Genomic DNA, 27608 nt, shown 5'->3' with positions numbered 1-27608 from the left:
GAAGTGCAAATGATAGAAAAAACAATCTCCACTTTCCATGCAAACAAGATTGTATTGCAACAGCAATACCGTGAAAGAGGATTTGCAAAATATTCTAAGCTTATCTCTACAATATTGGTTACTGAATAAAATAATGATCTTCTTTTGAAGAATCGCAACTAAGAACAACTGGGTCTTAAGCATTTAATGAAACAAATGTTGTAGAAAGCTCAAATCCACCAGAGACAAATGTTACTCATGGAGGTGGATGTCAAAAATATAATAACCGTGGTCAAGGTCGTGGAAATTTCCTTGGACGTGGTCACGGCCATGGTAGAGGTAATTTCTCCCCTAGAAAAAACACTCAAAAGGGGCATAAAAAAGGAAACAAAAATTAACCCTTACCACAAAAGGGAAAGACACATGTTATAGGTGTGGCATGACAGGGCGTTGGAGACGTACTTGTCCTATGGCCAAACATCTGGTAGAACAATACCAGGCATCCATAAAAGAAAAAGAAAAACATGCCAAAGCAAATTATGTTAATGAAGAAAATGTCCCTGGAGCTAGCCTGAATGTGTCTGATTTTCTCATAGACAATGCTGAAACTAGTGGTGAATTTATCTTTGGAAAAAATAATCATGTTTAGATAATTCATCAATTACTATGATATGCATTACGTTTTCTTTATGTACTTTTATTTTATGTTTTATTCGAGTTATTTAATTTTAATTTTAATAATTAATAAAGTAAGTTCATTTGAATTATTCTAAACTAATCTCATACTTATTATTTTATAAAGATATGAATCTGCCTGAAGTTGGTTCCAAATATCAATGCCTTTTGGACATGTGAACAACATGACAGGATAAAGTCGTATCTTCTAATCAATAGAATTACCTAAGTCCTCTAACTAAGCATATAGGGAAGTAGGGTCAAAACCACAGGGAAACAAGTCTTTCTATTCCTAATTAATTACTATAATCTAAACTATTAAGTAACCAAATTACTTTTAGGAGAATTAAACTAAAGGAACTAATCAAATTAACGCGATTAAGAATTATAAGAATAACAATAAATCAAAGCCTAGGGTATAGGTTCATCAATAAATAACATTCCAGGGTAAAACACAACATTCAATTATCAATGCATCAATTAATCAAATCACAAAGGCTTTCGCTACATATTACAAATCACAGAATTAATTTGCCGGTAATAAATCGCATCTCTTGAATCTTGACTTAACCATTTATAAATTAACCTGCCTATTGAAACTAAGCCTAAACATCAATTTTCATCTCTCGAATCAATATTGCATAACTCATACAATTAAAACGGGCTTAATTTAATTGCATAGCATTAAATCAATAAATAGGAAATTAATCAAAACATTGAAAATCAACAATAATAATTCACCCCTTCATATTATTTATGGATCCCCACGAACCCTAGAATTAAATTTACTCACATATATTTAAATTTAAGCTAAGAGAAACAAATAACCAAGACATGATTACTCAAAGCAATTGATTTACTAAAAAAAAAAAGGGAAAGAAATCGTTACTAAACTAAACGAAATTAATGAATTGCATAAATAAAAAGTGTTGAGGGAACAAGGGTAATAATCAAAAGCTTAAAACTAAAATATGAGAAATTCACTAATGAAAGATGTAATTGTCTCTTGCTTAGAAAATCCTATTTATACTTAAGCTAAAAAATCCCAATTAAAAACAAATTAAAAGACGCTTAAATGCTCTCCAAAACACGCGCCCGGTCAGGCGCACCTCCGGGCGGAGAGTGATTTTCTTCCTTCTACCTCGCTCGGTAAGGCGTGCCTTAGGGCGAGGACCTAGTCGGTCGGGCAAACTTCCGGGCAAAGGGCCTTCTCCAATTAGGCTCATTTCTCAGCCCAATTTGACTTTCCTTTGAACTCTTCTACTTCGTTGAGCCCTTAATCACCGCGATTGATTGCTCCAACTCGGCCTTGGGCTACGGAATATGGTCATATGAATGCGCTCCTACTCCTATGCTTGTAGTGGCTCCAATAAGTCCGGAAAAATGCTTCAAATTTGCAATTTCCTGTCAAATAATACTAAGATTACGAAAATACTAGAAAATGCATATTAGTAATAAAAGTGACTCCGTAGAGCCAAGAATACTCCTAAATATGACCAAGGGACGGGGGTAAAATACTATATAAAATGGACATATTAAACTCCCTTAAGCCAAACCTTTGCTTCTCTCAAAGCAAAGAACTCATCTATGAACAAATAAAACATACTTCACCCCAAAAATCAATTAAGACCAAGCATAACCAATTCAAGGCAAATCTCAACCAATATGCATCAAGGTCAACCAATCAAATCCATCTAAGTACTCATCCTCCCTAACAATTGTCAAATAGAGCAAACCACAAGTGTATATGGAATTCAAGACTAGTGTTCACACACACTTCACTCTTTTATGTGGCAAATATAAAATGTATTTGATCGCTCTCCATCTAACCCCTTTATTGTGAACAATGCCCACCCAAACTCATATCACTCGTGTGTTTAAGAAAACATGCACTCAACCTAATAGTCGGCTTGATATATGTTAATTCATTCTTTGCATTGATAAACAATTAATTTCACATCCATTCAACTCTATGCACAAAGGTCGGAAGGTCTTCAAAAGCTTGTAATGTAAGGCTAGGGTAAAAGGGTAAGATAAATTTGGGAAAATGTGAGAGTAAAGCTATGCTTTAGGGAGCCAATCCTAACAATTAAAACCAAGGTCAAAAATAAATAATGACCAAATAATCTCCAACATAACTTAACTCTACCAAAAATTCACCAAACATCCAATTGTATCAAGAATTCCCAACACTTACAATTTACTCATATAAATATAACAATGTAGAACTTGATTGATAAACAAACTTTGAACTCTTTCTTGATTTTTTCTTTTCAATGGAACTCACTTTTTTTTCTTTCTTTTGAGCAACCTTCACTTAGAACATTTGAATATTGAAATAATTTTTTTCTCTTTTTGTTGGTATTCTCCTTGTAGACGCGTGCACTATCCTAGGCCATCAACCTAAACTCATTGAGTTGGTTAAGTTGTAGAAGTCTCTTCTCTCCTGCTAACTTAGCATCCAAATTGAGCTATTTAATTGCCCAATAAGCCTTATACTCTAATTCCACCGGGAGGTGACATGCTTTCCCAAACACAAGTCTATAGGGGAAAGTGCCAATGGGGTTAAATGCGGTTCTATAAGCCCAAAGATTGTCATCCAACTTATCGCTCCAATCCTTCCAAGACTTTGCTACCACCTTCTCTAGAATAGCCTTAATCTCACAGTTTCAAAACCTCAACTTGGCCACTAGTTTGGGGATGGTAAACACCACACTTCTTGAGAAGGGTATCTAACTTTTGCTCATGAAAGTAAGATCCTCCATCACTAATACACTACTACAAAACCCATCAATTATGGACGCTTAAGGCTCGATGCCTTGGGAAGGGCGTTGAGTAAAAAGTTGGATTCGCGTGTTTTTTGGACGCTTTTTTACGTCCCCTCTTATTGGCTCTAGAGACTCCAAATCTAGGAAAAATTGTTTTCTTGAAAAGCTTATGGACCACCTTGGTATCATTGGTAGGTGTGGCAATGGTTTCAACCCAATTGGATACATAATCAACGGCGACAAGGATATAGCGATTCTCTTTTGAAGAGGGAAAAAGTCCCATATAATCAACACCCCAAACATAAAAAGTTTTAACTTTCAAAATACCATTTTGAGGCATCTCATCCTATCGCGAAATGTTGCCATCCCTCTGACAAGAGTCACAAGCTTGAACAAAAGAGTGAGCATCCTTGAACATGGTAGGCCAATAGAAACCCGACTTATTGATCTTTGCAACTGCCTTGGTGGGACCATCATGTCCACCGTATGGTGAGTTGTGACATCTTGTAAGTACACCGTGAACTTCCCATTCGGGAACACACCTGCAAAATAGTCCATTTGCACACTCACAAAACAAAAAAGGATCATCCCAAAGATAATGTTTAACATCATAAAGGAAACTCTTTTTCTGTTGGTAGGATAAATCAGTAGGTAAAGTGCCACCCACCAAATAATTAGCATAGTTGGCATACTAAGGGTGTTTTTCTACAACTGCAAACAAGTGGTCATCAGGGAAAGAATTATCTATAGAAAGAGTATCTTTACCCTTATTATACCTGATCCTTGACAAGTGATCTGCAACAACATTCTCTGCTCCCTTTTTATCTTTAATTTCCACATTGAAATCTTAGAGCAAGAGAACCCAATGGAGGAGCCTAGGCCTTGTTTTCACCTTGGCTATGAGGGATTTTAAAACTACATGATCAGTAAAAACAATAATTTTAGCACCAACTAGATATGATCTAATTTTTTCTAAAGCATAAATCACAACAAGAAACTCCTTCTCCGTGGTGACATAGTTGACTTGGGCTTCATCTAAAGTTTTACTTGTATAGTAAATAGCATGCAAAACTTTGTCCTAGCACGGCTCCTACTGTGAAATCACTAGCATCATACATAATCTCGAAAGGAAGATTCCAATCGGAAGCACATATGGTAGGTGTCGAAATCAAAGCCTACTTAATCCTGTTAGAAGCCTTAAGACACTCGTCAGTAAAATCAAATGGGGCATCCTTGAGTAAAAGCTGAGTTAGTGGTTTTGCAAATTTAGAAAAATCCTTGATAAAATGACTATAAAACCCTGCATGACCTAAGAAACTCCTAACCCCCTTAACATTAACTGGTGGAGGTAATTGCTCAATCACAGAAACCTTAGCTTTATCTACTTGTATACCCTTATCAGATACAATATGACCAAGGACCACTCTTTCTATCACCATAAAGTGACACTTTTCCCAATTTAAGACCAAATTGAATTATTCACATCTTTTCAAAATATTAGTGAGATTAGCTAAACAAGTATCAAATGAAGACCCGTACACACTAAAATCATCCATAAAGTCTTCCATGATAGACTCTATGAATTCAGAAAAAAATATTCATCATGCAACGTTGAAAAGTAGCAAGAGCATTACATAGACTAAAAGGCATCCTATGATATGCAAAAGTACCATAAGGGCATGTAAATGTTGTCTTTTCCTGATCTTTAGGGTGAATCAAAATTCGGAAAAATCCCGAGTACCCATCAAAATAGCAAAAGAACTTATGATTGGCTAACCTTTCAAGCATTTGATCAATAAAAGGGAGAGGGAAGTATATTTCTTAGTGGCAATATTTAATCTAAGATAATCAATGTACATACGCCACCCTGTTACAGTTATAGTGGAATCAATTCATTTTTATCGTTTTTAATCAAAGTCATCCCACCCTTTTTAGGAACTACTTGTACGGGACTCACCCACATTGAGTCAGAAATAGGATAGATAATACCTGCATCAAGTAATTTCATAACCTCTTACTTGACTATTTCCTGCATGTTAGGATTCAACCTTCTATAGGGTTGAACTTGGCTTGTGATTGTCCTCTAAGTGTATCCCGTGCATACAAAAATCAGGGATAATACCCTTGAGATCATCAATACTGTACCCCAATTTCCCTTTTGTGGGTTTGAAGAACCTCTAGAAGTTGGGAAGTTTGTGGGTCATCATGTGCAGTACTAATGATCATAGGGTGTAATTCCTATTCATCAAGAAATACATATTTTAAATGAGAAGGGAGAGGTTTTAGTTCAAGTTTCTTAACCTCTGCAAGTTTTCATTCCTAAACTAATTTTACTACCTTCTTGCTCTCCTTAAAGTTAAGTTCTTCAAGTGCGAGAGCTTACTCTATAGCATCCACCTCAGTGCTCCAAATACCAGCATCACCTGCAGTAAAATCACCACAAAGTACTTCCTTCAAGGGATCCTTTGCAATAACCTGTGGTAAGCTATCTTCACAAATAACATCAATCACATCTATTACATCAATACTACAACAATTTTCCTCTAACATAAGACCTTTCAAAACTTTCCCTAGATTAAAGGTAATATTATCATCCCCAACAAAGACAGTTAGTTTTCCATTTTTAACATCAATAATGGCTCCTGCAATTTGGAGGAAAGGTCTACCAAATATTATTGGAATTTGTGTATCCTCGGCCATGTCTAAAATAACAAAATCAACATGGATAAAAAATTTACCAACTCTAACTGGAACATCCTCTAAATACCTAAAGAGTATTTAACAGAATGGTCTGCCATTTGCAAAGTAATGTTAGTAACTTTTAAATCACCCGTATTTAGTTTTGAACACACAAACGATGGCATAACACTAAAACTAGCACCCAAATCCCATAATGCTTTATCAATGAAGACATTACCAATATGACAAGGTATAGAAAAACTACCAGGATCCTTTAATTTTGATGGAGATTTATTTTGTAGTAATGCACTACAATCTTAAGTAAAAGCTATAGTCTCTACCTCATTAAAGGCTCTTCCTAGTCAAAATATCTTTCATGAATTCAGCATATGCAGGAACCTGGGTGATTAAATCAGTGAAAGGAATCGTTACCTGCAAATTCTTCACAACCTCCAAAAACTTACCAAATTTCTTATCCAACTTACTCTTTAAATGTCTATTAGGGAATGGAAGTTTGATAGCTGGACCCTGCACATCTCCACTCTTATCCTGGGGTTGACCCTACAAAGAATTATCAGAAAAGTTAGTTTTACCCTGGAGCCTTACAAGGCTAGCTAGTAACAACAATATTTAGTATAACAAAATCAGAATTAGCAATTTTTGTTGTAACAGGTTCATCATCTTTGGGCATAGGAGACCCATAGTGTGAACTGTACCACTCCTCAGGATGATTGCGTTTGTATGATCTGTGGGTTGTACTGGCTGCGATGGTAGGGTTCCTGCTGGCGAGCTTGTAGAGTAGAGGAAAGTTGCGCATTTTAATTATCTATAATTTTATTATGTGCTATCTGATATGAAATAACCAAGAAAAATCAAGAAAAGAGGGGAATAATCAACTAACAACAATTTCAAATTAACAAAACAAGATAAAACTATCTCAACAATCACCAAGATCTATAAAATAGGGGTTCTAAATCAAATCTAACACAAATTAAAGCTAGGATTAAGGTGTAACAACAAAAATTACAAGGCAGCAATCACAAAGAAAGCAACTAATCACAAAGATTATGGGTAGAGAGAGAAAATGTCATGAGATTCAAAATTAAGCAAAAGTTGTCAACAAAAGCAAGTTAGCCCTATTTATAGGCTTTAAAAAACAACCTTAGAATTCTTAAATTACACCTCTTAGATTACAAATGAAAGGCTAAGATTAAAGCAAGCTAAGAAAAATAAAAAGAAAGGTCAAAGCTGCTTTGAAACAAGGGTCTTAGAGCAGTCGCTCTAAATTGTTTGAGTGGTCGCTCCATAGATATGAGGGGTTGCTCCAAAGCTTCTGCTGAAAATTCCAATTCCAGATGGAGTGGTCGCTCTAAAGGGCAGAGCGGTCACTCCAAGGGGTGGAGCAGTCTACGGCTGGCAAAAACTAACTCGACCTGAAAACCCGACCCGAAAAAAGCGGGTTAGGGTTGAGATTTTCGACCCAAAAACTTAAATGGGTCGACACGAACCCGAACCCGAAATTAAATGGGTTAGGTTAAGGTTGAAAATCTCAACCCAAAAACGACCCACTTAACTCGAAATAAATTTCAGGTCGGGTCAACCTGAACCCGACCTGATAACCCGAACTATTTTAAGTAAAAAAAAAAAAAAAGAAAAAAGCTTTAAAACTCTAAATTAGCCCAGCCCAAATTCCTAAGAGGCTTCCTTATATAAAATGAAAACCCTAAAATCCTTTTTTTCTCCCCCTCATTTCTTTCAGCCTTTTTTCACTATTTTTCCCACTTCTCTCTCTTTAATTTTCTCTCTCCTAAAAACCCTAAAATCCCTTCACCATTGTTGAATCAGAGTACTTCACGCCTTCACCATTGTTGAATTCGACTACTTTTGTTATCTTCTCACTCTCATACGGTATTTTTCATGCTGATTGTATTTATGAGTTTATACGGACTGTTTTTTTTTATTTTACAAGTATATACGAATTGATTTATGGATTTATGCGAATTATTCTTGGTAGTCTATGGATTTATGCGAATTATTCTTGCTAATTTATGTAATTATGTAAAATTATCTTGCTAATTTGTGTTGATTTTTGTTGTTTATTTACAAGTATAATCTGTATCCGATTATTTGCTGATTCGTATTAAATTATCTTGTTAATTTGTGTTGATTTTTGTTGTTTATTTATAAGTATAATTTGTATCTGATTATTTGCTAATTCGTGTTAAATTATCTTACTAATTTGTGTTGATTTTTGTTGTTTAATTACAAGTATACAAAGTATCCAATTTTTTTTTGCTAATTTGTTTAAATTTATCTTGCTAATTTGTGTTGAATTTTCATTTATCCACAAGTATCCGATTTTTTGGTAATTTGTGTTAATTTATCTTGCCAGTTTACATAATTTTGTTATTTATTGTTGCTAATTATATGCGAATTTGTGACTGTTGGATGATAAATGAAGTAATTTGTGGCTGTTGCTAGTATGTAATTTGGCAGGAAGTAATTATGTCCACCCATATTCAAGAACTTTCTTCCGGAGAGGAGGAAGAAATTGATTCAACAATGGATGATAAAGGAAAGAGCAAAATCCACAAAGCTTCTCCTAAAAAACCTCGTGTGCTTCTTACTGGTAAGAAACGCCAATGTCGCCTTTCTTCTGATGTTTGGGTGCATTTTGAGTTTTTGGAAGAGCTTGATGAAAATGGTTATTTGATTTGCAAATGTAAAAAGTGTGGTGTATACTTTAATGGTGATAGTAAGAATGGAACAGGAAATCTTCATCGTCATCTTAAAAACTGTAAACAGAGGACATTTAGGGATGTTCGTCAAATGATTTTAGAGAAAACATCTTCTAGTTTAGGAAATAGAATGCCTGAATTTGATGCTAACTATTTTCGTGAACTATTGTGTCTTGCTATTGTTGAGCATGATTTGTCATTTCAATTTGTGGAGTATAAGGGTGTTAGGAGATTATTTACTTATCTGCATCCTGATTTCAAAGCTATCACAAGAAACACCATTAAATCTGATGTGCTTAAGATGCTTAAAAAAGAAAAAGAACAATTGAAAAATGTGTTGGCCTCTTCTTCTGGCAGAATTGCATTGACTTCCGATTGCTGGACTTCCATAACCACTGATGGATACATTTCATTAGTAGCTCATTATGTTGATAAGTATTGGTGTGTGTAAAAATAAGATTATGAACTTCTCTTACATTGCTCCTCCTTATACCGATATTCATTTATGTGATCATGTGTGTGGGTTGTTAAAGGAATGGGGTATTCCAAAAAACATTTTTTCAATTACATTATATAATGCTTCTTCAAATGATGTTTTTGCTGAAAATCTTAAAGGGGAACTTGACTTGATTTGTGGTGGGGAATTTTTTCATGTAAGGTATTATGCTCATATTCTTAATCTAGTTGTTCAAGATGGTTTAAAAGAGATTGATGGGGCTGTGTGTAAGATTAGAGAGAGTGTTAAATATTGTAAGAGTTCTCAAGCTAGAAAACAAAGATTCTTAAGTTGTGTAGCACATGTTGAACTTCAATCAACTCGATCTTTACAACAAAATGTTCCCACTAGATGGAACTTCACTTACATGATGGTTGATAGTGCTTTGTATTTCAAAAAAGCCTTAATTCACTTTCAAAAAGTTGATGCCAACTATGTCCATTGTCCTTCCACGGAATAATGGGGTAGAGTAGAGAAAATATGCAAGTTTTTGGATGTTTTTCATGATGTGACACTAGCCTTTTCCGAAACCAAATATCCTACTTCCAATCTTTACTTTTATAATGTCTTGAAGGTTAGATTGTTGTTAAAATATGAAAAGAGAAGTACAGACCTTTTTATGCAAAAAATGGCTAACAAGATGCTTGAAAAATTTGGAAAGTATTGGGCGGATTTCAGTACATTTATGGCTTTTGTTGTGGTGTTGGATCCACGATATAAGATTCAATGTGTCAAATGGGGTTACAAGATGATCTATGGGGTCAGTGTTGAATAAGAGCTTGAGTTCTCTAAAGTTAGCGATTCTATAAGGGACTTGTACAATTCTTATGCTGTATCTCATTCTTCATCAAGCAATGCTAATCTCAAACCTACTGATTCCGAGGTTGTGAAGGAACCTTGTGATGATTTGTGAAGGTAAGACTTGTTCCATTATCTGTTTTTGTGTATATGAAACTTGACTTCATATATTCTAAATTTCTTATAATCAGATTTGTATATTCTGAGATTATTATCTATAATCTAATTTTATTATAATCTGACTTATGTATTATGTGATTAATATTCTGAGTTTTTTTTTAGTTATAATTTGATTTTTATATATAATTTGATTTTCATAGTGTGGCTAATTTATATAATCTGATTATATAATCTGATATTTGTAATCTGATTTTTTATAGGATTTTGATGATTTTTCTGTTGAGCAATCAAGTGTGGCTATGAAATCAGAGATGGATATGTCTTATGAGGAGCCACTTATGCCTCGTTCCAGCAACATTGATATTTTGGCGTATTGGAGAACTTGTTCGATTCGTTACCCTGTTTTAGCTCAAATGGCTAAGGATGTTCTTGTTGTCCCCGTATCAACTGTGGCTTCTGAATCAGCTTTTAGTGCCGAAAGTCGGGTACTTGATTGTTATAGAAGTTCATTGAAGCCAGAAACGGTGGAGGCTATCATTTTCTTAAGGGGTTGGGCCTTTGGGGGAGGTAGTAAATGATGTTATATATAATATAATCTGATTTTATATATTACGTTATGTATTATATTATTGATGGTAACTTGTTTTTTTTTTTTTTTTTGTATGTTTTGTAGACTCTATGGATCTTCAATTGGAAATGCTTTGTGGATCAATTATGAAGCTTGAGGTGGAGAACAAGAATGATAAGCCACATACATCGCCCGACTTTGAAAAACTTGATAGCCCTATTACATCCTCTAATATTATTTGAGAACTTAAATATTTGAACTTGTCTGGTTTGTAATTTGTTAGTACACTCTTGGTTTGTAATTGATAATTAGGTACCGTACTTAGACTATGCTGTTTTATTTTGGACTATTTGTTAGGTTTGAAGTACTGAATGTTTGAACCTTTGCTCTTGTTTGTTTGAAAATCTGAGGGTTCGAAAATTATAGGTGGTTTTGAAATTTTTTTATGTTTAGTTGTTTAGGTCAGTTTCAGGTCATTTTCAGGTTATTTTCAGGTTGAAATAACCTTATTTAAACCCAAACAAAAATTCAGGTCAAATAAGGTCATTTTCAGGTTGACTCGAACCCGAAATATTCAGGTTGAGGTTGAGGTTCTTAACTCAAAATGTTAAATGGATCAGGTTCAGGTCAGGGGGTAGCTAACCCGAACACGAACCCGAACCGACCTGATCCGATTGCCACCCCTAGAGCAATCGCTCCAAAGTTCGGAGCGGTCGCTCCAGCGGTTCTGCCTGGATAGCTCGATTTCAAACAGTGATAACTTCTTCATTTCTCTCTCAAATTAGGCAGGTGACAAGTTGATAGAAAGCTCTTGGACTCTTATTTCACCTCCAATTTGAATCACTTTAAAATTTATTATAAAAAAGAAGATATGGCCGAATTAAGTTGAGTGTTGCAATTTTTTACCAAGTAAAAGCTTTTCTTTCTCATCCTTGTTCCCATGCTTTATCTTCAACCATCAATTGTAAAATTAAGAGACAAGGATTAATTTTATTCACCTAAACCACGTCATAACATATAGAATTTATCTAAAAAGTAGATTAGAGCCATAAATGCCACCAAACGGCTCATATAGTCACACAACTCGTAGGTTTCAAGGATACTCCCGCATCACCATCAATGAGTCAATTTGCGCATCCCTACTCTGCATGTGCTTTTGCATACTAGATAACATTGTTTTAATTTCTAACAAGGCAGGGTTAGCACAGGAAGGTGGAGTTTGTGGTTGGGTTCTTTGTTTAGGAGGTTGGTAATATTTTTGATGTGCTTGTTGTTGTGGTTGTTGTGGAGGTGGAGGGTTTTGCACATTGGTACTCCGGTAGGAAAGATATGGATGATTCCGGAGACCGGGATTATAAGTGTTGGAGTATGAGTTATTTTGCCTATAAGTTTGGAACGCATTAACTTGCTCTATGGAACTCCTATTACAATCTTGTGCCTAATGACCTATCCACAATTTTCATAAAAAACATTACTAGTATTATTATTAACAGCATAAACATTAGTTACGAAAGTAGGTATAGCAATACTAATATTACCTAATTTCTTGCAAATAAGGGTTAATTGTGCTTGCACAAAGGATACGGAATTGACATTATGTTTCCCTTTCTTTGCAAAACCTCTAGGATTCCCATATTTGGAATTATGAATTATCATCTCTTCGATAACTGTTCCTGCGACATCTACTTGAATATTCATAAATCTTCCATTGGCTTTTGAGTATAAGATTGATCTGGATGAATTTCCAAGCCCGTTGTAGAAGGCTTGAATTATCTGCCACTGTGCTAATCCATGATGGGGACATTCTCTCTGCAAATCCTTAAATCTTTCCCAAGCTTCATATAAGCTTTCATCCACTCCTTGAGAAAATTTTTGGAGTGAACTCCTTAATAAAGCTATCCTCTCTACATGTAATATTTACTATAGAAATTCAAAGAAAGAGTATCTGATAAGTGTCATTTATGTCACTATTTTTTAGGATTTTCTAGTTATTCTTTCAAAGTTTTGATATCTTTTTACTTGGTTTTAATAATGTTTTATTACATTTGTCATGTTTGCGTGTGAAATGTCGTTATTGCTCAATTTTGGCTTTTCTTGCATATTTTGGTTTCTTATTGCATTAGATTAAACTTTATTGATTTATTCTTATGTTTAGGAACAGTTGGATAAGTTCATTGTTCAAGATTGAAGAAATATAAAACATTAAAGAACAAGTAATGAAGAAATGTGCACTTTATTTACAAAGATCAAACTTCAAACGCCTATATATTTTGATATACAAAACATTTTGTAGTGATTTTAATTTGAGATGAAAGCTTATCTCGAGAGCTTTCCAACGACAGGTCATATGCTCAATTCTGATGTAAAACGAGGGAGTTATGTTCATTTGAAGCTAAGCAGTTTTGTCTAGCGCGTAGGAGCGGGCACGCAGTCTAAGAGGTGCGCCCGCTCCAAACTTTCTGGAAAGCCTCATTTTGCTGCAGCTAGGAGCGCCCGTGCACAACTTTGGAGCGCCCGCTCCTATACGTGCTGCTCGAATTTTTGCGGAGCTTCCTAGGCAATTTAGTAAAGAGTATAAATAGATTTTTTGCTCATTTTAGAGGGAGGAATTCATTTTTTCAGTTTTTAGATTAGTTTTAGGTTTTTAGAGAGAGAATCTCTCAAATTTTGGAGAGAGAAAGTGAGAAAAACAATGGTTTTCATGGACTTTGGATAATCAAAAGAGGAATTTGATGATTTAAAGATCTCCATCTTATATCAATGAGCATTCTTACTCTCTTTTCTTTTTATGTTTTCTTTAATTGCTTTGTTAATCATGTTTGAGTAGATTTCCTTCAACTAGGTGTTGAGTGAAGCTTTGTAATGGTTAATTGCGTGATTAAATTGATTGAATTGATATGGCATGTTATTTGTTTTAGATTGGATTGATCTCCTATGATAGCAAACTTAATTGCATATTAGTTCTAGTTTGACAAGGGATTGTGAATTAGAATTGATATATTTAATTGCATTTTGGGTAAATTTCTTCTATGCACCTAGTCAATGAGGGATCTAGGCTAGGAATTTGAAAGATTGCTCTTGAGTGTAATTAATTCCCATTTTAATTATTTCTTTGCATGATTGATTATCAAATGGATTCTCATTAACTTGTTAATTGTTCAAAGTGGATCTTTGCCCCTAGTAGACTTTATAACAACCTAATTTCCCGCGTTTAGTATCCCAGTTAGTAATACCAAAGGCAGTTGTATTCAATCCATTATACTATAATTTAGCTTTATCACATAAAGAAAAGAGAAAAAGAATCTCCCTGATTTGGTCATGCGTGACCTTAGCTTGTCTAATAGTGTTGCAATATTAGCAAAAATACAAAATATGAAGATTTGGATCTTCACCCTTAGCTGTGATAAATTGCTTCCTTTCGATCATAGTAATAAACTGGGGTTTAATCTCGAATTGTACTCCCTCGAGATTAGGTGTATGATCGAGCAAGATGTGGAAAATCTGTCAGGGATGGTTGCGAATAATCGCTAAGCTTGCGAATAATCTCTAATTTTGGGTCTAAAGAAACTTTTGAATCACTAGAATCAGGTGGAGGGTCCCTAGGGATATCACTCCCGAAATCTGCCAGTATTTGCTTGTAAAGATTCTTTTGTATATGAAAAGAGCGCTCTATCTCAGGATCGAATGGGATATAACCTAATCTAGAATACTTGGGCATAAACAAAGAACTAAACAACAAATATGAGAACTGTCCCAAAAAACTTACGTTCTCTGAGACGAAGGAAAATAATCTAGACTACAAAAACAATTAGAAATAAAAATAAAACCGTTTCCCCGGCAACGACGCCAAATTTTGACTGGATAAAGTCGTATCTCTTAATCAAAAGAATTACCTAACTCCTCTAACTAAAGCAGATAGGGAAGTAGGGTCGAATCCACAGGGAAACAAGTCTTTTTTATTCCTAATTAATTAGTATAATATAAACTATTAAGTAACCAAATTATTTTGAGGGGAACTAAACTAAAGGAACTAATCAAATTAACGCGATTAAGAATTATAAGAATAACAATAAATCAAAGCCTAGGGTATAGGTTTACCAATAAATAATATTCCAAGGTAAAATACAGCATTCAATTATCAATGCATCAATTAATTAGATAATAAAGGGATTTCGCTACGTATTACAATCACAAAATTAATTTACTGATATTAAATCGCATCTCTCGAATCTTAACTTAACCATTTATAAATTAACTTGGCTATTGAAACTAAGCCTAAACATCAATTTTCATCTCTCGAATCTCGAATCAATATTGCATAACTCATACAATTAAACCAGACCTAATCTAATTGCATAACATTAAATCAATAAATAGGAAATCAATCAAAGCTTTAAAAATCAACAATAATAATTCAGCCCTTCATATTATTTATGGATCCCCACGAACCCTAGAAATAAAACTACTCACACATATTTAAATCTAAGCTACGCGAAACAAATAAACAAGACATGATTAATCAAAGTAAGTAAATTACTGAAAATAAAAGGGAAAGAAATCACTACCAAAATAATTGGAATTAAGGAATTGCATGAACCAAAAGTGTTGAGGGAACAAGAGTAATAATAAAAAGGTTACAACTAAAATCTAAGAAATTCACTAATGAAAGATGTAATCGTCTCTTGCTTAGAAAATCCTATTTATACTTAAGCTAAAAAATCCTAATTAAAAGCAAATTAAAAGACACTTAAACGCTCTCCAAAACACGCGCCCGGTCAAGCGCCATCTGTAAGGAGGGTGTGCCCATCGTAGGAGATCCTTCTCCTTATATGGCCATGGCCCTTTAAAAGCGTAGGACTTTACACTTATTAGGGTGTTTTAGGATTTGAATTCCTGACTGTTTGAGAGACCTTTGAACTAGAGTTGATCCTATCATCATGCTTTTTTGTAAGAAACTAATAAGGAGTCGCCAATGAGTTTTAGGAAAACTCATAAACCTCATTCATGCCTTTCTCCCAAGTAGAGTTCAAGGGATATTTAGCATGAATCATAAGTTTACCCCATTCCCAAATTGGTCTACATGTACCAGAAATGAGTTCGGGAGCGAGGGTACTAAAATAATGTTCCTTTTAGGGAGGAATCGCTATTCTAGCCCTAGTGCGGCCTCTACTAGTTCTTCCTTTTTCACAATTTCATCACCAAATAATATATGCAACGTGGCTTCTAAAAACTAAGTTAGTTGATTTTATTACAAGAATTAATCACGTAGGAATTACATTGCAAAATTCGTTATTCTTTTGTTATTCAAATTCGTGAAAAGAACAAGAAATAAACAATGTTTGCCTTGACTTAGGTGATAAAACATTCAATTAATTACTCAAATTCTAGTCTTGACTAACACAAGAATACTATGTAAATTAAATTAATTAAAAGTTTGTTTAAATAGATTAAACAACACTATTTATCCAATTAAAGTTATTTAAACAATAAAAGAAAAGTGATTTATTTAAGTGCTCGGGAAACTAACCGTTCTTTTTATGTTAAATCTTCGTTTAATGCGTTTATGGACTTTCTTTATTCTTCATACCTCCAAGGATTTCAATGGATTCAATTACGGTTGGAAAGTATTTTGGAAGAGAGAAGAAAAGTAGTATGATAGTAAGAGAACTTGAGAGATTAGGGTTTTGAGAATGCTAGGGTTAAAATTCTGATTTTTCCGTCCTCTTTAGGGTTGAACGTAGACCCCTATTTATAGGCGTCGGAATCTAGGTTTAGGGTTTTAGAGTCGCGCCATCAGGTGGCGCGCGCAACACTCTAAGTCACGCTAGGTTCCGCGCGCATCTCAATGACTTGCGCTCGTCAGGCGCGCGCAACTCACTGAGTTGCACTCGGTGCGGTTTGCCTTATACGAAAACGCGTTTTTAAAACTTCCATAAATTTTGATTGCGAAGTTGAATTAAGGCGTGTGAGATATCATTGGAAACCTCTGAATGTATAATTTCTAATTCCGTTAGAATTAGGTTAAAATATGTTGTGGATCAAAAGATATGGCCGTTGGAGTGCAAGGGTGTCGGTTTTAGGGCCCGGTTTAGTGTTTTGATCATAACTTCTTCGTTTTAACTCGGAATTGGGCTTATAATATACCGTTGGAAAGATCTTTGAAAGGGATATCCATTTGTATTGGCCTTGAATAGAAATTTTATGGTTAGTTTATCTTATTTTCTTGATTTTTAACAATGTAAGATCCATTGGATCTAATCATTGCATTTGACGCATTTAGGTCCGTTATTAATCAAGTTTAAATATGTGTGAGCACGTTTTAGGCCTAATTAGTAATTGGAAAAGGATATAAGATAACTTGGTCTCAAATATGGGTTTTAACTTACTTCATAATGCATTTCATAGTCCATAAACACTTCAACTTTGATCTAGCATGAAGAACGGATTTTGTAACATCATCGCACTTCCTGTCGGGACAACAGGCCAAAAGTAGGTGTCTACAGTTAGACCCCACTTTGATCGATTCTAGAATAGACGATGATCAAAGTAGCCAAGGAAATAAATCCGAGACTCATTCTGCGAAGTTCCATAAAGATAAGGAATCTTTTAGTAGTGTTAAGAATGTCAAAACTATCCTCGATTCACTAAATGTTCAACAAGTAGCTGCTAAGGCTAGAAATAGTATTTTCTAGACTTAATGCGCTAAAGAATCTAGATTGATTCTTTGCAAATTTAGAACGCTTTTACAAGTAAAGGCTGTCCTAAGTGATGTCATGTCATGACTCATGAGAAGATATCGGTTTAAAGAAGAGTATAGAGGATGATATCCTCTTAATTATGGCATGGTTGATCTAAAGTCCCTTGATATGTCATTGAAACTTTAGTCTATGATTTTAACAAGTTAAAAGATGATAAAAAGAGAGGTGTTTCGGCATTCGTAGCCTAACACGTGAATAAAGTTCTTGACACTCGCTTGCCAAAATGCAGTATTCAGGGTCTACAAGATAGAAATAAATGTCTCAAGACTGGAGGCATATATCCAAATCCAGTGAGAGAGAAGAAAATCAGCAACTCTCTCAGCAGTTTTTTCCACAGAATGAGAACACGTGTCTCAGTACTGGGGGCACGTGTCTAAACAGATGTGACTTCGCATGTCGCTCTTTATAAAGGGGGTGGACGAACACCCTAAATGTCCAGTAAGATAGTAAGCTCACTAACTACCGTATTTTCTTCCAATCGAGAAGTGTCTATTCTCGATTGGTTCGGCGCGCCAGTCGACTAGTTTAGCTAACGCCTATAGAAAGACAGAAAATTCTACTGTTTTAGTTACGGGAGGTAAATCACGTTGCTGGGAAGAGGTGAAATTTTACGCAACACCTACGCCATATAATTTTACGCTATACAATACACCATCTTTTTTGCTGTGGACGCTAAAAAGAAAGAAAAGAACGTGATATTTCTAAAGTCAGTACAGTTAAATGACAAACTTGACCATGGGAGCTTTTCCGTAAAGCACCATTACGGAACATTTTAAGACACACTTACGAAAAACGTCCAAAACGTATGCTTAGGGTAGGCATAAAGCACTGTGTGCATGCAGGATGATGCGAAAAGCTAACAAAGAAGAAAATAAACTATAAAATGCAAAGCAATTTAAAAGATTTTAATGATTTGCGCATTATTACGTCTAACAATATACAAAACCGTTAGAAAAATTTCAAAACGGATCAAAATCTAAGAACCGGTCTTTTAAGTGACCAATATCCGCGCGCAACTCAGTGGGTCGCGCTGGCCAGGCGCGCGCAAGAAGTTGGGTTGTGCTGGGATGTCAAGTGTAACTTAATGAGTTGCGCGCAACATTTGAATCAGTAAAAAGAGGTGGAGAAGTGCGATCTGCAGCTCACTCTCTTTTTCTCATCTTTCCCCATTTCTGATCTATTTCCCTTTTTTGTTGTTGTTTAAAGGAAAGTAAATCTTCCTCCTTTTATTATACCAAACTTTGAACTTGGTCAATAAAATGGAGAAATTCAAATGAAGAACTTTAACTTTCGATTAGACTTGTTATCATAAATTTGTCTGTTCTATGTCATTAGGACATGTTTAAGAGTGTATTGCAACAGATTTCATGTGAAATGGTAAAGTATTGATCCTGTATGAGCATATACGTATTTAATTTTCGAATTTGTATTTGAACCTTTTTATTTTTCGCTCACATGGATTATACTTGTAAATTTTAATGTAAATTAAAGTGTTATTAGAACGACAATTATGCACTAAAATTATGATCGGAATTTTGTACTTTGATAATGGCATGAAATTGTTATTGCGACTCATGTATATTTTTGTCATGCCTAAGTTACAAAATTGGTTTTAACAATGATAAAAATAGCTGATAGTTATTATTATTCACTTATAAAACTGTGATTTCAAGATTTGCATAAAATAGTAAATTTAGGAAATTCTTGAAGACATCATCGAAGTGGTGTAATTTTGGCTATACCTCGAACTTTTAAGCCCCCATTTTATATTTTCGAATGTTGTAGCCCCCAGTGTTGGGAGACTTCCGTGATTTGCTTGTTTTTAATAATTAGACCCTTTCACGTTGCTTGAAATGAATCTAGAAATCCTATATTTCGTTTTATTATGATAACAACTAGGATCTTGGAAACAATTAAACTAGTGTGTTTAAATTGTTTTCGATTATTCATAGTTTTAACAAATGAAATTTGTCAAGTCTAGTAATATTGGTCGTTTGTCGGAACAAGTAAGAGCAAAAATGAAATGTTGTTTAATTTTTTCTCCATTCTCTCTATTTTAAAATTCTTTCTTTTGAGTTTGAATTTTGTTACTGATTTGAATCTCGAGAAAGTAGATTTCATCCTCCTTGTGTGCAATAATGGAGAAAAATGAAAACCTCTTAATTTAGATTTTAGGAGTCTCTTATTCTAACTCGTGAATTTGTTTATCTTATGAAGTGTTTTGATACAAATTTCATGATAAATGATTGAGTACTAAACTTTCGTATGGGCAAGTATGTTGTATGCATTTGAATTCTTTTTTAAAACTCATGATTTTGTTTCTTTTGCTCTATACTAGTCGTACTCTCTAATATTTAGAGTAAATTGAAGTATTGAAACAACAATTATGCACTAAGATTAATTTTTGAAGTTGAACTTGAAAATGGCTCGAATATGTAGCTTGTTCTATGGCCAAGTTCAATTGCAAACTTAGTTTTTAAAGGAACAAAATGGCTATTAAATCATTGTGATGCATTTGAAAATTGGTAGGCTCAAGACCTACGTAAACCATTTGTAGTTTAGGCGATTCTTGAAAGTAGCTCGAATGGCATGAACATCTCATTTTTATATTGGAGCCCCCATGTGTCGAGTTATGCGCATTCTTGCAATTTCTCATGTCTTAGAGCCCCCAATTTGGGGTAGTTCTAATGACTTGCTATTGTTTAGGCCATTCATATGATCATGATATTGAGATAGACCTATGTATATATTCCATTTCTTTTTTTGTTTTGAGATTTTTTTAGACAATGACATGGCTTTCGTATTTTAGTTAAAGTCATGTTCAAGAAAGTAAGTTAGTTCTTTGCTTGTTTACAAACCAAAACCAATTGTGTTTAAGGTTTAGTAATTTTTAACTAATGTCAAAACGTTCGTAGAGATCATTGCAGTAATGTTATTTTTCAAAGTTGATTTAAAACATTAAATGATTTCATTGTTCTTATCAATCTTTGATTTTGGTCTGTAGGTGGTTCGTTTACCATCTATAAGCCTATATTCGCACGATAACTAGGCGAGAAAAAGTTCGTGTAACACCTTAGAAATTCCTTTCTTTCAAAATAATTGTTTTGCCCTATTTAAAACTTTAAATAGGAACATCTAAGATATTACCGCCACCGTGAAAACGGCTAAGGCAACTATCAAACACACACAACGGAAGAATCTCCTTTAAAATATTTTAAAACAAGTCAACTTAAAAGTCAACTCGCGAAAATAAAGTCAAACCAAAGTAAAACTAAGTCAAACCTACAACTTTGAACCATTGTAGGCCCTTAACAAACCAATTCAATTAAAAACCTTTACGTTAGTCTCGCAATAGAAATATCATAAAATAAATAAAAGCAATAACACATCGATTACTTATGGAACCTAGCATGATACGCTATTCACTCATGCCCATCATGAATATGTTCATCACCTGAAAAGCTTCACTCTACTTGTTTCCACTACTCTCCATTAAAAATGGGTCATCATAGGGCCAAGGTAAAGACAAGGCCAACAAACACACAAACACACAATCAGCAAAGCTGAGTACATAAGCATAATTAAACACACTAACATGCATTTACCTATCAACACACGACTTACCTTGTTGCACCTATTTTCAAGCATACAACATTCAACAAAACTTCTCAACCAAGTAACTAAATAATTTATTTAGTTTTGATTACTCATCGAACGGGTTTCCCCCCTTACCTGCCCCAATAAAGGGGTACTAACACGGGAGCTAACCGTGCCAGTATAAAAGAACCACTCGTAAGTGGCAAAATTCCTGCGCATAATAATAAAAGAAATGTACAGCGTCCTTTACTCCAGTAGAAGTTATAAGCAATTATAAAGTCGCATAACTCCCCCCCATATGTTCACACTCAAGGTATATACATTCCAAGAGTTTTGGTGCGTAATCTCTTTCACTTTACATTCTTTACAAATTATTAAACTTGGTGATGACTCTAATCATAATAATATCAAACATTATAATTATTCAAACAATTAAATACTCCAATTTAATTCTTGAATAATTAGTGACCACATAATATTTAATGTTGAACCCTTTTTAAATCTACCTCGGTGTCAAAGACACCTTAAACGCTTAATGCGCCAAAAATCCTATCCCTAGGTGTTAAAAACACCTTAAGTGCACTAAGGCACCAAAAATATAATTTATTCCTCGTGTACAAAAACAGTTAAATAGCTCCTTTCTCATGCTTAAAGCATCAATAAAAATTATATGAACCATAATAAAATTCTCTTTTAATATTCCAAACAAAATTAAACATTTAGTTTAATTAAACATGCTTTCTATCATGCCATAAATAAAAGTGTGGTTCATATTCAACATTCCAAACTATTATTTTCCAACCATTAATCCATCACAAATAAATCATGCTTCATAATCCAATCACCAATACCAACCAAATCATAATTTCCAATCCAAATCTAGCATGATACTACTTGTAATCAATTAAACACATTTAGCATGCTACTACATCATAAAAAAATTATGTTAAGTACGCGAACGTACCTTGAATATGATCTTAATATCGCCACGACTAATAGAAATCACTCACTTCGAAGTCTCCTACAATTTAAAATCATAGAAGAGTATTAAAATCCTCTCTACACAAATTTCCAGCAATGTATACCATTATTAAACCCCTCATAATTTAATTAAAATAAGCTGAAATTATATTTAAAACATCATACTTTAATCCCAATTAATGGGTAGTTAAAATTCCTTAAAAAAACTTGATTTTTAATGCACTACAAAAAATTCTAGCATTATATTTTAATGAAAATATGTTGTAATTAGGTTTTAAAACACTTAAATCAAAGGTTTAAACTATCCTATAACATAATCCTTCAATAATTAATAATTTATGAACCTAGGGTTTCAAAATTGGGGCTTTTTAATTAGAATTAAAATCTGAAAATTAAATTACATACTACTTATAATAAAACATCATAATATTAATCATAAAACCCATATTTAATAATTAGATCAAAGGTTTAACAAAAATTAAAAAGAAAGATTAAGTTTTTTTTTCGGAAAGAAGCAGAGGGCCGGACAGCTGGCCGACCACCACTGCCGGCTGCCGCCAGCTGCTGGTGGCTGCCGCTACTGCCGGCTGGTGCTGCTGGTTGCCGGCGGCCCACCAGTGGTGGTGGTGGTCGGCGGTGGTGAAGGTCGAAAAAGGGGATGGGGAAAAAGAAAGAAAAAGAAAAAAAAAATAGGAGAAGAGAGAGAAAGTTTACCTTGACTTTTCTCCACTCCGACAAAGTTTGATTTGCCCCAATTGTTGAATATTTATACCCCTTTCTCTAGAAACCCTTCTTCCTAAACTTTCCCTTTTTAATTTTTCCTAATCCCTTTCCTAATAAAAATTTACTAAAGTAAAACTTTCTTAAATTAAATCCCAACTTAAATAAAATAATTAATTAAACAAACTTTCCTTTTATAAAATATTTCCAAACTTATTAAAATAAATAATTAAAATACTATAAATAAAAAATTTCAAATTATTTAAATACTTCACAAAATACTTATTTTAAATAAAATATGTATTAAAATACGGGGTATTACAGTTTGAGTCAAGAAGAAGTCGAATCTTGATTCATTCCTTTTGGAAATATTTATGTATATACATGTATTATCCAAACGGTTATTGAGAATCTGAAAAATTATTTATTTGAGAAAATGAAACAAAAATTCCATAAAGGAAATTTTGAAGACTATTTTTTTTAGAGAGTTATTTCGAACTAGAATTCAAAATTTGGAGAGGGTCCAACAAATTTAATAAAAGTTTGATTTAAAAATAAAATGAAGCAATTTTTCTATGACGCAATATACATAATCATGTTATTTTCGAAACTAGACCCAAAATGGAAAGGAAAGTTTAGCCCGTAATTAAGTGTGACTTTTCCGTCCATGATTGGTGAAGGTAAGTTGTAATTTGCGACTTATTTCAAAAAAGCTATGAAAATGTGAGCAAAATTTTGTATATCTAATTTTTCTTATGTTTTTCTTTTTAGTGTTTGTCATCATAGTCATATTTTGCTAATTGAAAGTGAAATTCTTCCAATTAAATAAGCACCGTAGTTTGAAAATGAATATTTGTAGACACCTGATTGTGTCTCCCCAAAAACCTAACCCAGTGATGAATATCATTCATGTCATTTGATTATCGAGGAAGGTGAAGATGTGAGAAGTCTTGTGATGCGGTCGTTTTAATAAAATGCTTCTTTCTGTTTTTGAAAATATTTCTTTTCGTACTCTATTTATGAAAATGTAAAGACCAGTTTAGTTTGGTCCATGATAAGGTTCCAATAATAGTGTAATTGGATTGGGCTCGAATAAAGCTTTCCAACGATATATTATAAGCCCAATTCCGATGAATAATGAGGAAGTTATGGCCAAAATACTAAATTGGGCCCGAAATGAATTTTATATACGGCCCAATGATCAAGTGAGGGTTCATTAATTATTATACCTAAAATCATTAGGATTGATTTTAATTTTCTAGAATAATCTAGAAGGTTCTCTTAAGTTCTATTAGGATTAGGATTGATAATTATATCTTTTAGAAAATAAAGAGTTTAATTTGGAATAAAATAAGTGTTTTAAAAAGATTAAATCTGATTTTAAAAGATAAGTACGGACTTTAATTAATCTAATTTAATTAGATTAAGGATTCCGTACGGATTTAGATAACGCGTTCTCCATCGCGAAACGATAGGACCTATCGCGTCGCAATGAACTTGTCGCGCGGCAATGGACCTGTCGCGCGTCGATGGACCCTATCGCCGCGATGGGAGAAGTTTTACTCCGAATCAAATTCGATCTTTTTCTAATCGTTTTGGGACCTTTTTTTCGTTATAAATAGGGTATTTTTTTCCCCGTTTTCAAATCACCAACAATCATCAACAATCATCATCTTTTCTCTCTCTAAAAGCTAAAGCTTATTCTTCTCTCTCTTGATTTCTAAGCCTAGCATTTTCAAAATACAATACCGCATTCACGAGACTTAGACAGACCTAGCCAAGCTTGAAGTTGCCTTCACCCTAGACGTGAAAGGTTGATAATTTCTGAGGGTTTGGTCCCAAATCCCTATTTCAATTATTTAAATAAATTGTTTGATTTAATATTTTCCTTGAAGTTACTAACGTGTGTATTGTTTTGATAGAAAGAGATATGAGGCAACAAATTAAGTTGTTTTATTGCTTTATTTTTTTAGAAAGCATGCTTAGATTATTTTAATTCCTAGTATCATGTAAGGATGTTATTTATTGCTTTCTAGTATCATGTTTAGGTTGCTTCCTATTTTCTTCTATCATGTTAGTATCATGTTAGGGTTAAAGCTTTGATGTTTATTGTTTAGTGACATGCTAGGATTTGTTATTAATCTTGTTAGTATCTATGCCTATGATCTTGCTAATATTATTATGCTTTTGTTGAGATTGAGATTATTATGATGATGATTTGTTGTATTAACTATTATTATATTGCTTGATATATTATTGTTATTGCTTGATTACGCCCTTTCTTGCAGGATTAAAGGGAATTTGTACTTATAATCACGCTTAATAAGATAATTAATAATTTTATTTAGCCTAATGTGGTTTTAATTCAAGTGATCGCCAATACTAGTTTTGTTTGTGCATTAATATTCAACCAACATAGATAAAATAGGTTTAGGATTAATATATTGATTGCATGTTAGTCAGAAAGTGCACATGAATATGAGAAGAATAAAGTAGAGGCCTCTTTAGGGCAAGTTCAATCTCTTTTAGGTTGGATTTGTACCTTCATCCCCGAATATCCAGTCATGGTTCCGGACCACTATGGAGTTAGTGATCTCATGGATCGTGAAGGGGTGTAACCTTCACCCTGTGAACGGTTTACAAGTTCCTAAAACTTGTTGGCGACTCTTTTTCTCTAGCTTCCTTCCATTTGGACGCCACCATACTTAAGTGTATGATCACAATGAGGCTCAAGTATGGGATGCTTGAATTATTCCCTACAATATTATCAAACTTAGGTTTGATGGTTTTTAGAATAGTTTATAAAATCATTCGAATCACTCTACAAAATATGGTCTCATTTCAAAACGAATGTTAAGGTAAGACCTATAGTTTCGTAGCCCCAAAGCGTAGACTTAGGTGGTTTTCGGAATTCATTCATACATATGCTAGGGGATGTTTCTCATGTTTATTTAGAGTCCCAAGATTTGTATTTCCAAATTTTGGAATTTTGCAAATGTTTATCATGAATTATTTGATCAAGTAGGAAGTAATGTTCTTCCGTTTATCATTTAAAGTTATTATGATGGTTTGTAATAATCTTTTCATGACATTGATTTTGTAACATAATTAGCTTGTTCAAAACTGTAAATAGAGGGAAGTAGGGATGTCTTGGCTTTTTTGAGCCTCCATGGAGCAAATATTTGTTACCATTTTTGAAATTTTAATTTGCCAGTAGGAGGGATCATCCTGAATTACCCCCCTAAAAAAGAAATGAACAAAAAAGATGAATTTGCATAAAAAAAAGGAAGGGGAATCCAACTTTCCCAAAGAAGAATAAAGAAAAGGTTTAGACATGTTGTCGAAAAGCAAGGATTACCGACTTAATAGTTGAATCATCATGATGACTTGGCATCGAGGTATACGTGTAATAGCGATAACGATCATTTTTTCATGTAGCGATCATGTTTAATTAATGTTCCTCGCTTAGAGGGGTTGACTATATCCCACGCATGCGGACATATTAGTTGCTCATGATAAGTGAGAAGACCAATTCTCAAGAGTTGTAAAAGACATCTAATTTTGACGTCGAGACTGTCGATATATACAATCAATTTATTGTGTTAACTCGTTTTCTTTCTAGGCAATGTATATAGAACTTGAGTCTCCTTGGTAACAAATAGCCCTATTATTAAAAGAAAATAAGATGATTGTTTTTTAAAGTGGTAGTCATCTCATTTTTTCTTGGCAAAAGATATGGAAAACATTGAATTTAGTTTGATTCGATTGCTTTAATAAAATGATGTAATCAAGCCAATGGCTATCAAATCATCCAAGTTATTTGATTTTTTTTATATGATTGTGTAATCATTACTCAACACTTTATGCATTATATGTATGGGCATAACTACTCAATAGTAGGTCCATATGTGCAAAAGGCCTAAAGTGGGCCATATTTTCGTAGAATGATGATTTTTGTGGTACATGATTATGGTCTACCTCAAGGAGGGCCTTTCCAGGGTTGTAATGTGGCTAGGCTCAAGGTTATGAAAAATGGACAGGCTCAAGAATACTCTCTTAATCCCTTACTTTTGGTGCCTCTCAAATTAAATCCTTTGTGTGATAATTCCTACATTAGGTGCCTTTTTCCTTGTCTTCTCTCTCTTTTTTTTTTTGTCTTCTTTCTTCTCTTTTTTTTTTTGACAAGTTTGGTTTTGGGTTTAGAACAATTTTACATTTGATCTTTCCTTTTTTGGGTTAGACTAACTTTGTGTCCCCCTCTTATGTTTCATTCCCCCAAATTTTTTCATTTGTATCTCTTTGCACCATTCCCATCCCAAGGTTTGGAATAATGTTTGTTGAATAAGTAAGGCTCAATTGACGAAGCTCAAAAGGGCTAACAAAAGATGGATTATTCTAAGTTTATTAACATGGAATTATCTACATGGAGTTTCAAGTTGCCTCCTGTGTTGGTGTAGTCATCATATCTCTTTTTAGATGGGCCTCTTTTCATCCAACATCTTGTAAGCCAAAGCTCATCAAGATTCTTAAAGTGTTGAGTATATATGCCTTTTTTGATATTGCCTATTTGCATGTATGTGTTTTATTTAATTCGAGCTAATAACAACAAAGAGATTGAAAAGAGAACAAGATGGACGTACTTGAAAATATAATTTTTATTCATTAATTAGTGAGAGTAAATAATAAGTAGATTCTGGTAAAGGACTCCTTTAGTTTAGCGGTCATGGATCG

At 33.9% G+C, this 27608-nt stretch overlaps 4 protein-coding genes and 1 non-coding gene across 5 annotated transcripts; 4 read left to right on the top strand and 1 right to left on the bottom strand.

Annotated features, from left to right (window-relative positions):
• Nucleotides 1-3768: 3768 nt before the first annotated feature.
• On the bottom strand, nucleotides 3769-6122 carry LOC145575396 (uncharacterized). Its single transcript, XM_081633273.1, has 2 exons — nucleotides 5806-6122; nucleotides 3769-3964 (listed from the first exon to the last, which is right to left on the bottom strand). Exons 1-2 carry the CDS (start codon nucleotides 6120-6122, stop codon nucleotides 3769-3771), a joined length of 513 nt encoding a protein of 170 aa, XP_081489399.1.
• A 2484-nt stretch (nucleotides 6123-8606) lies between these two features.
• LOC145575395 (zinc finger BED domain-containing protein RICESLEEPER 3-like) lies at nucleotides 8607-9290 on the top strand. The gene has a single exon (XM_081633272.1). The coding sequence runs from the start codon at nucleotides 8607-8609 to the stop codon at nucleotides 9288-9290; it is 684 nt and encodes a 227-aa protein (XP_081489398.1).
• Nucleotides 9291-9300: 10 nt separating this feature from the next.
• LOC145575394 (zinc finger BED domain-containing protein RICESLEEPER 2-like) lies at nucleotides 9301-9795 on the top strand. The gene has a single exon (XM_081633271.1). It carries the CDS (start codon nucleotides 9301-9303, stop codon nucleotides 9793-9795), a length of 495 nt encoding a protein of 164 aa, XP_081489397.1.
• A 168-nt stretch (nucleotides 9796-9963) lies between these two features.
• LOC145575393 (zinc finger BED domain-containing protein DAYSLEEPER-like) lies at nucleotides 9964-11063 on the top strand. The gene is made up of 3 exons (XM_081633270.1): nucleotides 9964-10095; nucleotides 10514-10820; nucleotides 10927-11063. Exons 1-3 carry the CDS (start codon nucleotides 9964-9966, stop codon nucleotides 11061-11063), a joined length of 576 nt encoding a protein of 191 aa, XP_081489396.1.
• Nucleotides 11064-12607: 1544 nt separating this feature from the next.
• Nucleotides 12608-12718, top strand: LOC145577130 (small nucleolar RNA R71). Its single transcript, XR_014098618.1, has one exon. It is a non-coding gene; the product is annotated as a small nucleolar RNA R71 (small nucleolar RNA).
• Nucleotides 12719-27608: the final 14890 nt, after the last annotated feature.

The sequence above is a fragment of the Chenopodium album genome, chromosome 13, assembly GCF_948465745.1.
Source record: "Chenopodium album chromosome 13, dcCheAlbu1.1, whole genome shotgun sequence".
NCBI classification, from domain to species: Eukaryota; Viridiplantae; Streptophyta; class Magnoliopsida; order Caryophyllales; family Amaranthaceae; genus Chenopodium; species Chenopodium album.
Note: the sequence above shows the minus strand (reverse complement) of the source record. Positions and strands in the feature narration are given on the sequence as shown.

Coding starts and splice junctions, on each gene's coding strand:
- LOC145575393 (XM_081633270.1), top strand. CDS start 9,964: ATGGCTAACAAGATGCTTGAAAAATTTGGAAAGTATTGGGCGGATTTC. Junction 10,096..10,513: donor GTTACAAGATGATCTATGGG/GTCAGTGTTGAA, acceptor GATTTTTTATAG/GATTTTGATGATTTTTCTGT. Junction 10,821..10,926: donor GGGTTGGGCCTTTGGGGGAG/GTAGTAAATGAT, acceptor TATGTTTTGTAG/ACTCTATGGATCTTCAATTG.
- LOC145575395 (XM_081633272.1), top strand. CDS start 8,607: ATGTCCACCCATATTCAAGAACTTTCTTCCGGAGAGGAGGAAGAAATT.
- LOC145575396 (XM_081633273.1), bottom strand. CDS start 6,122: ATGGCCGAGGATACACAAATTCCAATAATATTTGGTAGACCTTTCCTC. Junction 3,965..5,805: donor ACTGAGGTGGATGCTATAGA/GTAAGCTCTCGC, acceptor ACTATTTTGCAG/GTGTGTTCCCGAATGGGAAG.
- LOC145575394 (XM_081633271.1), top strand. CDS start 9,301: ATGAACTTCTCTTACATTGCTCCTCCTTATACCGATATTCATTTATGT.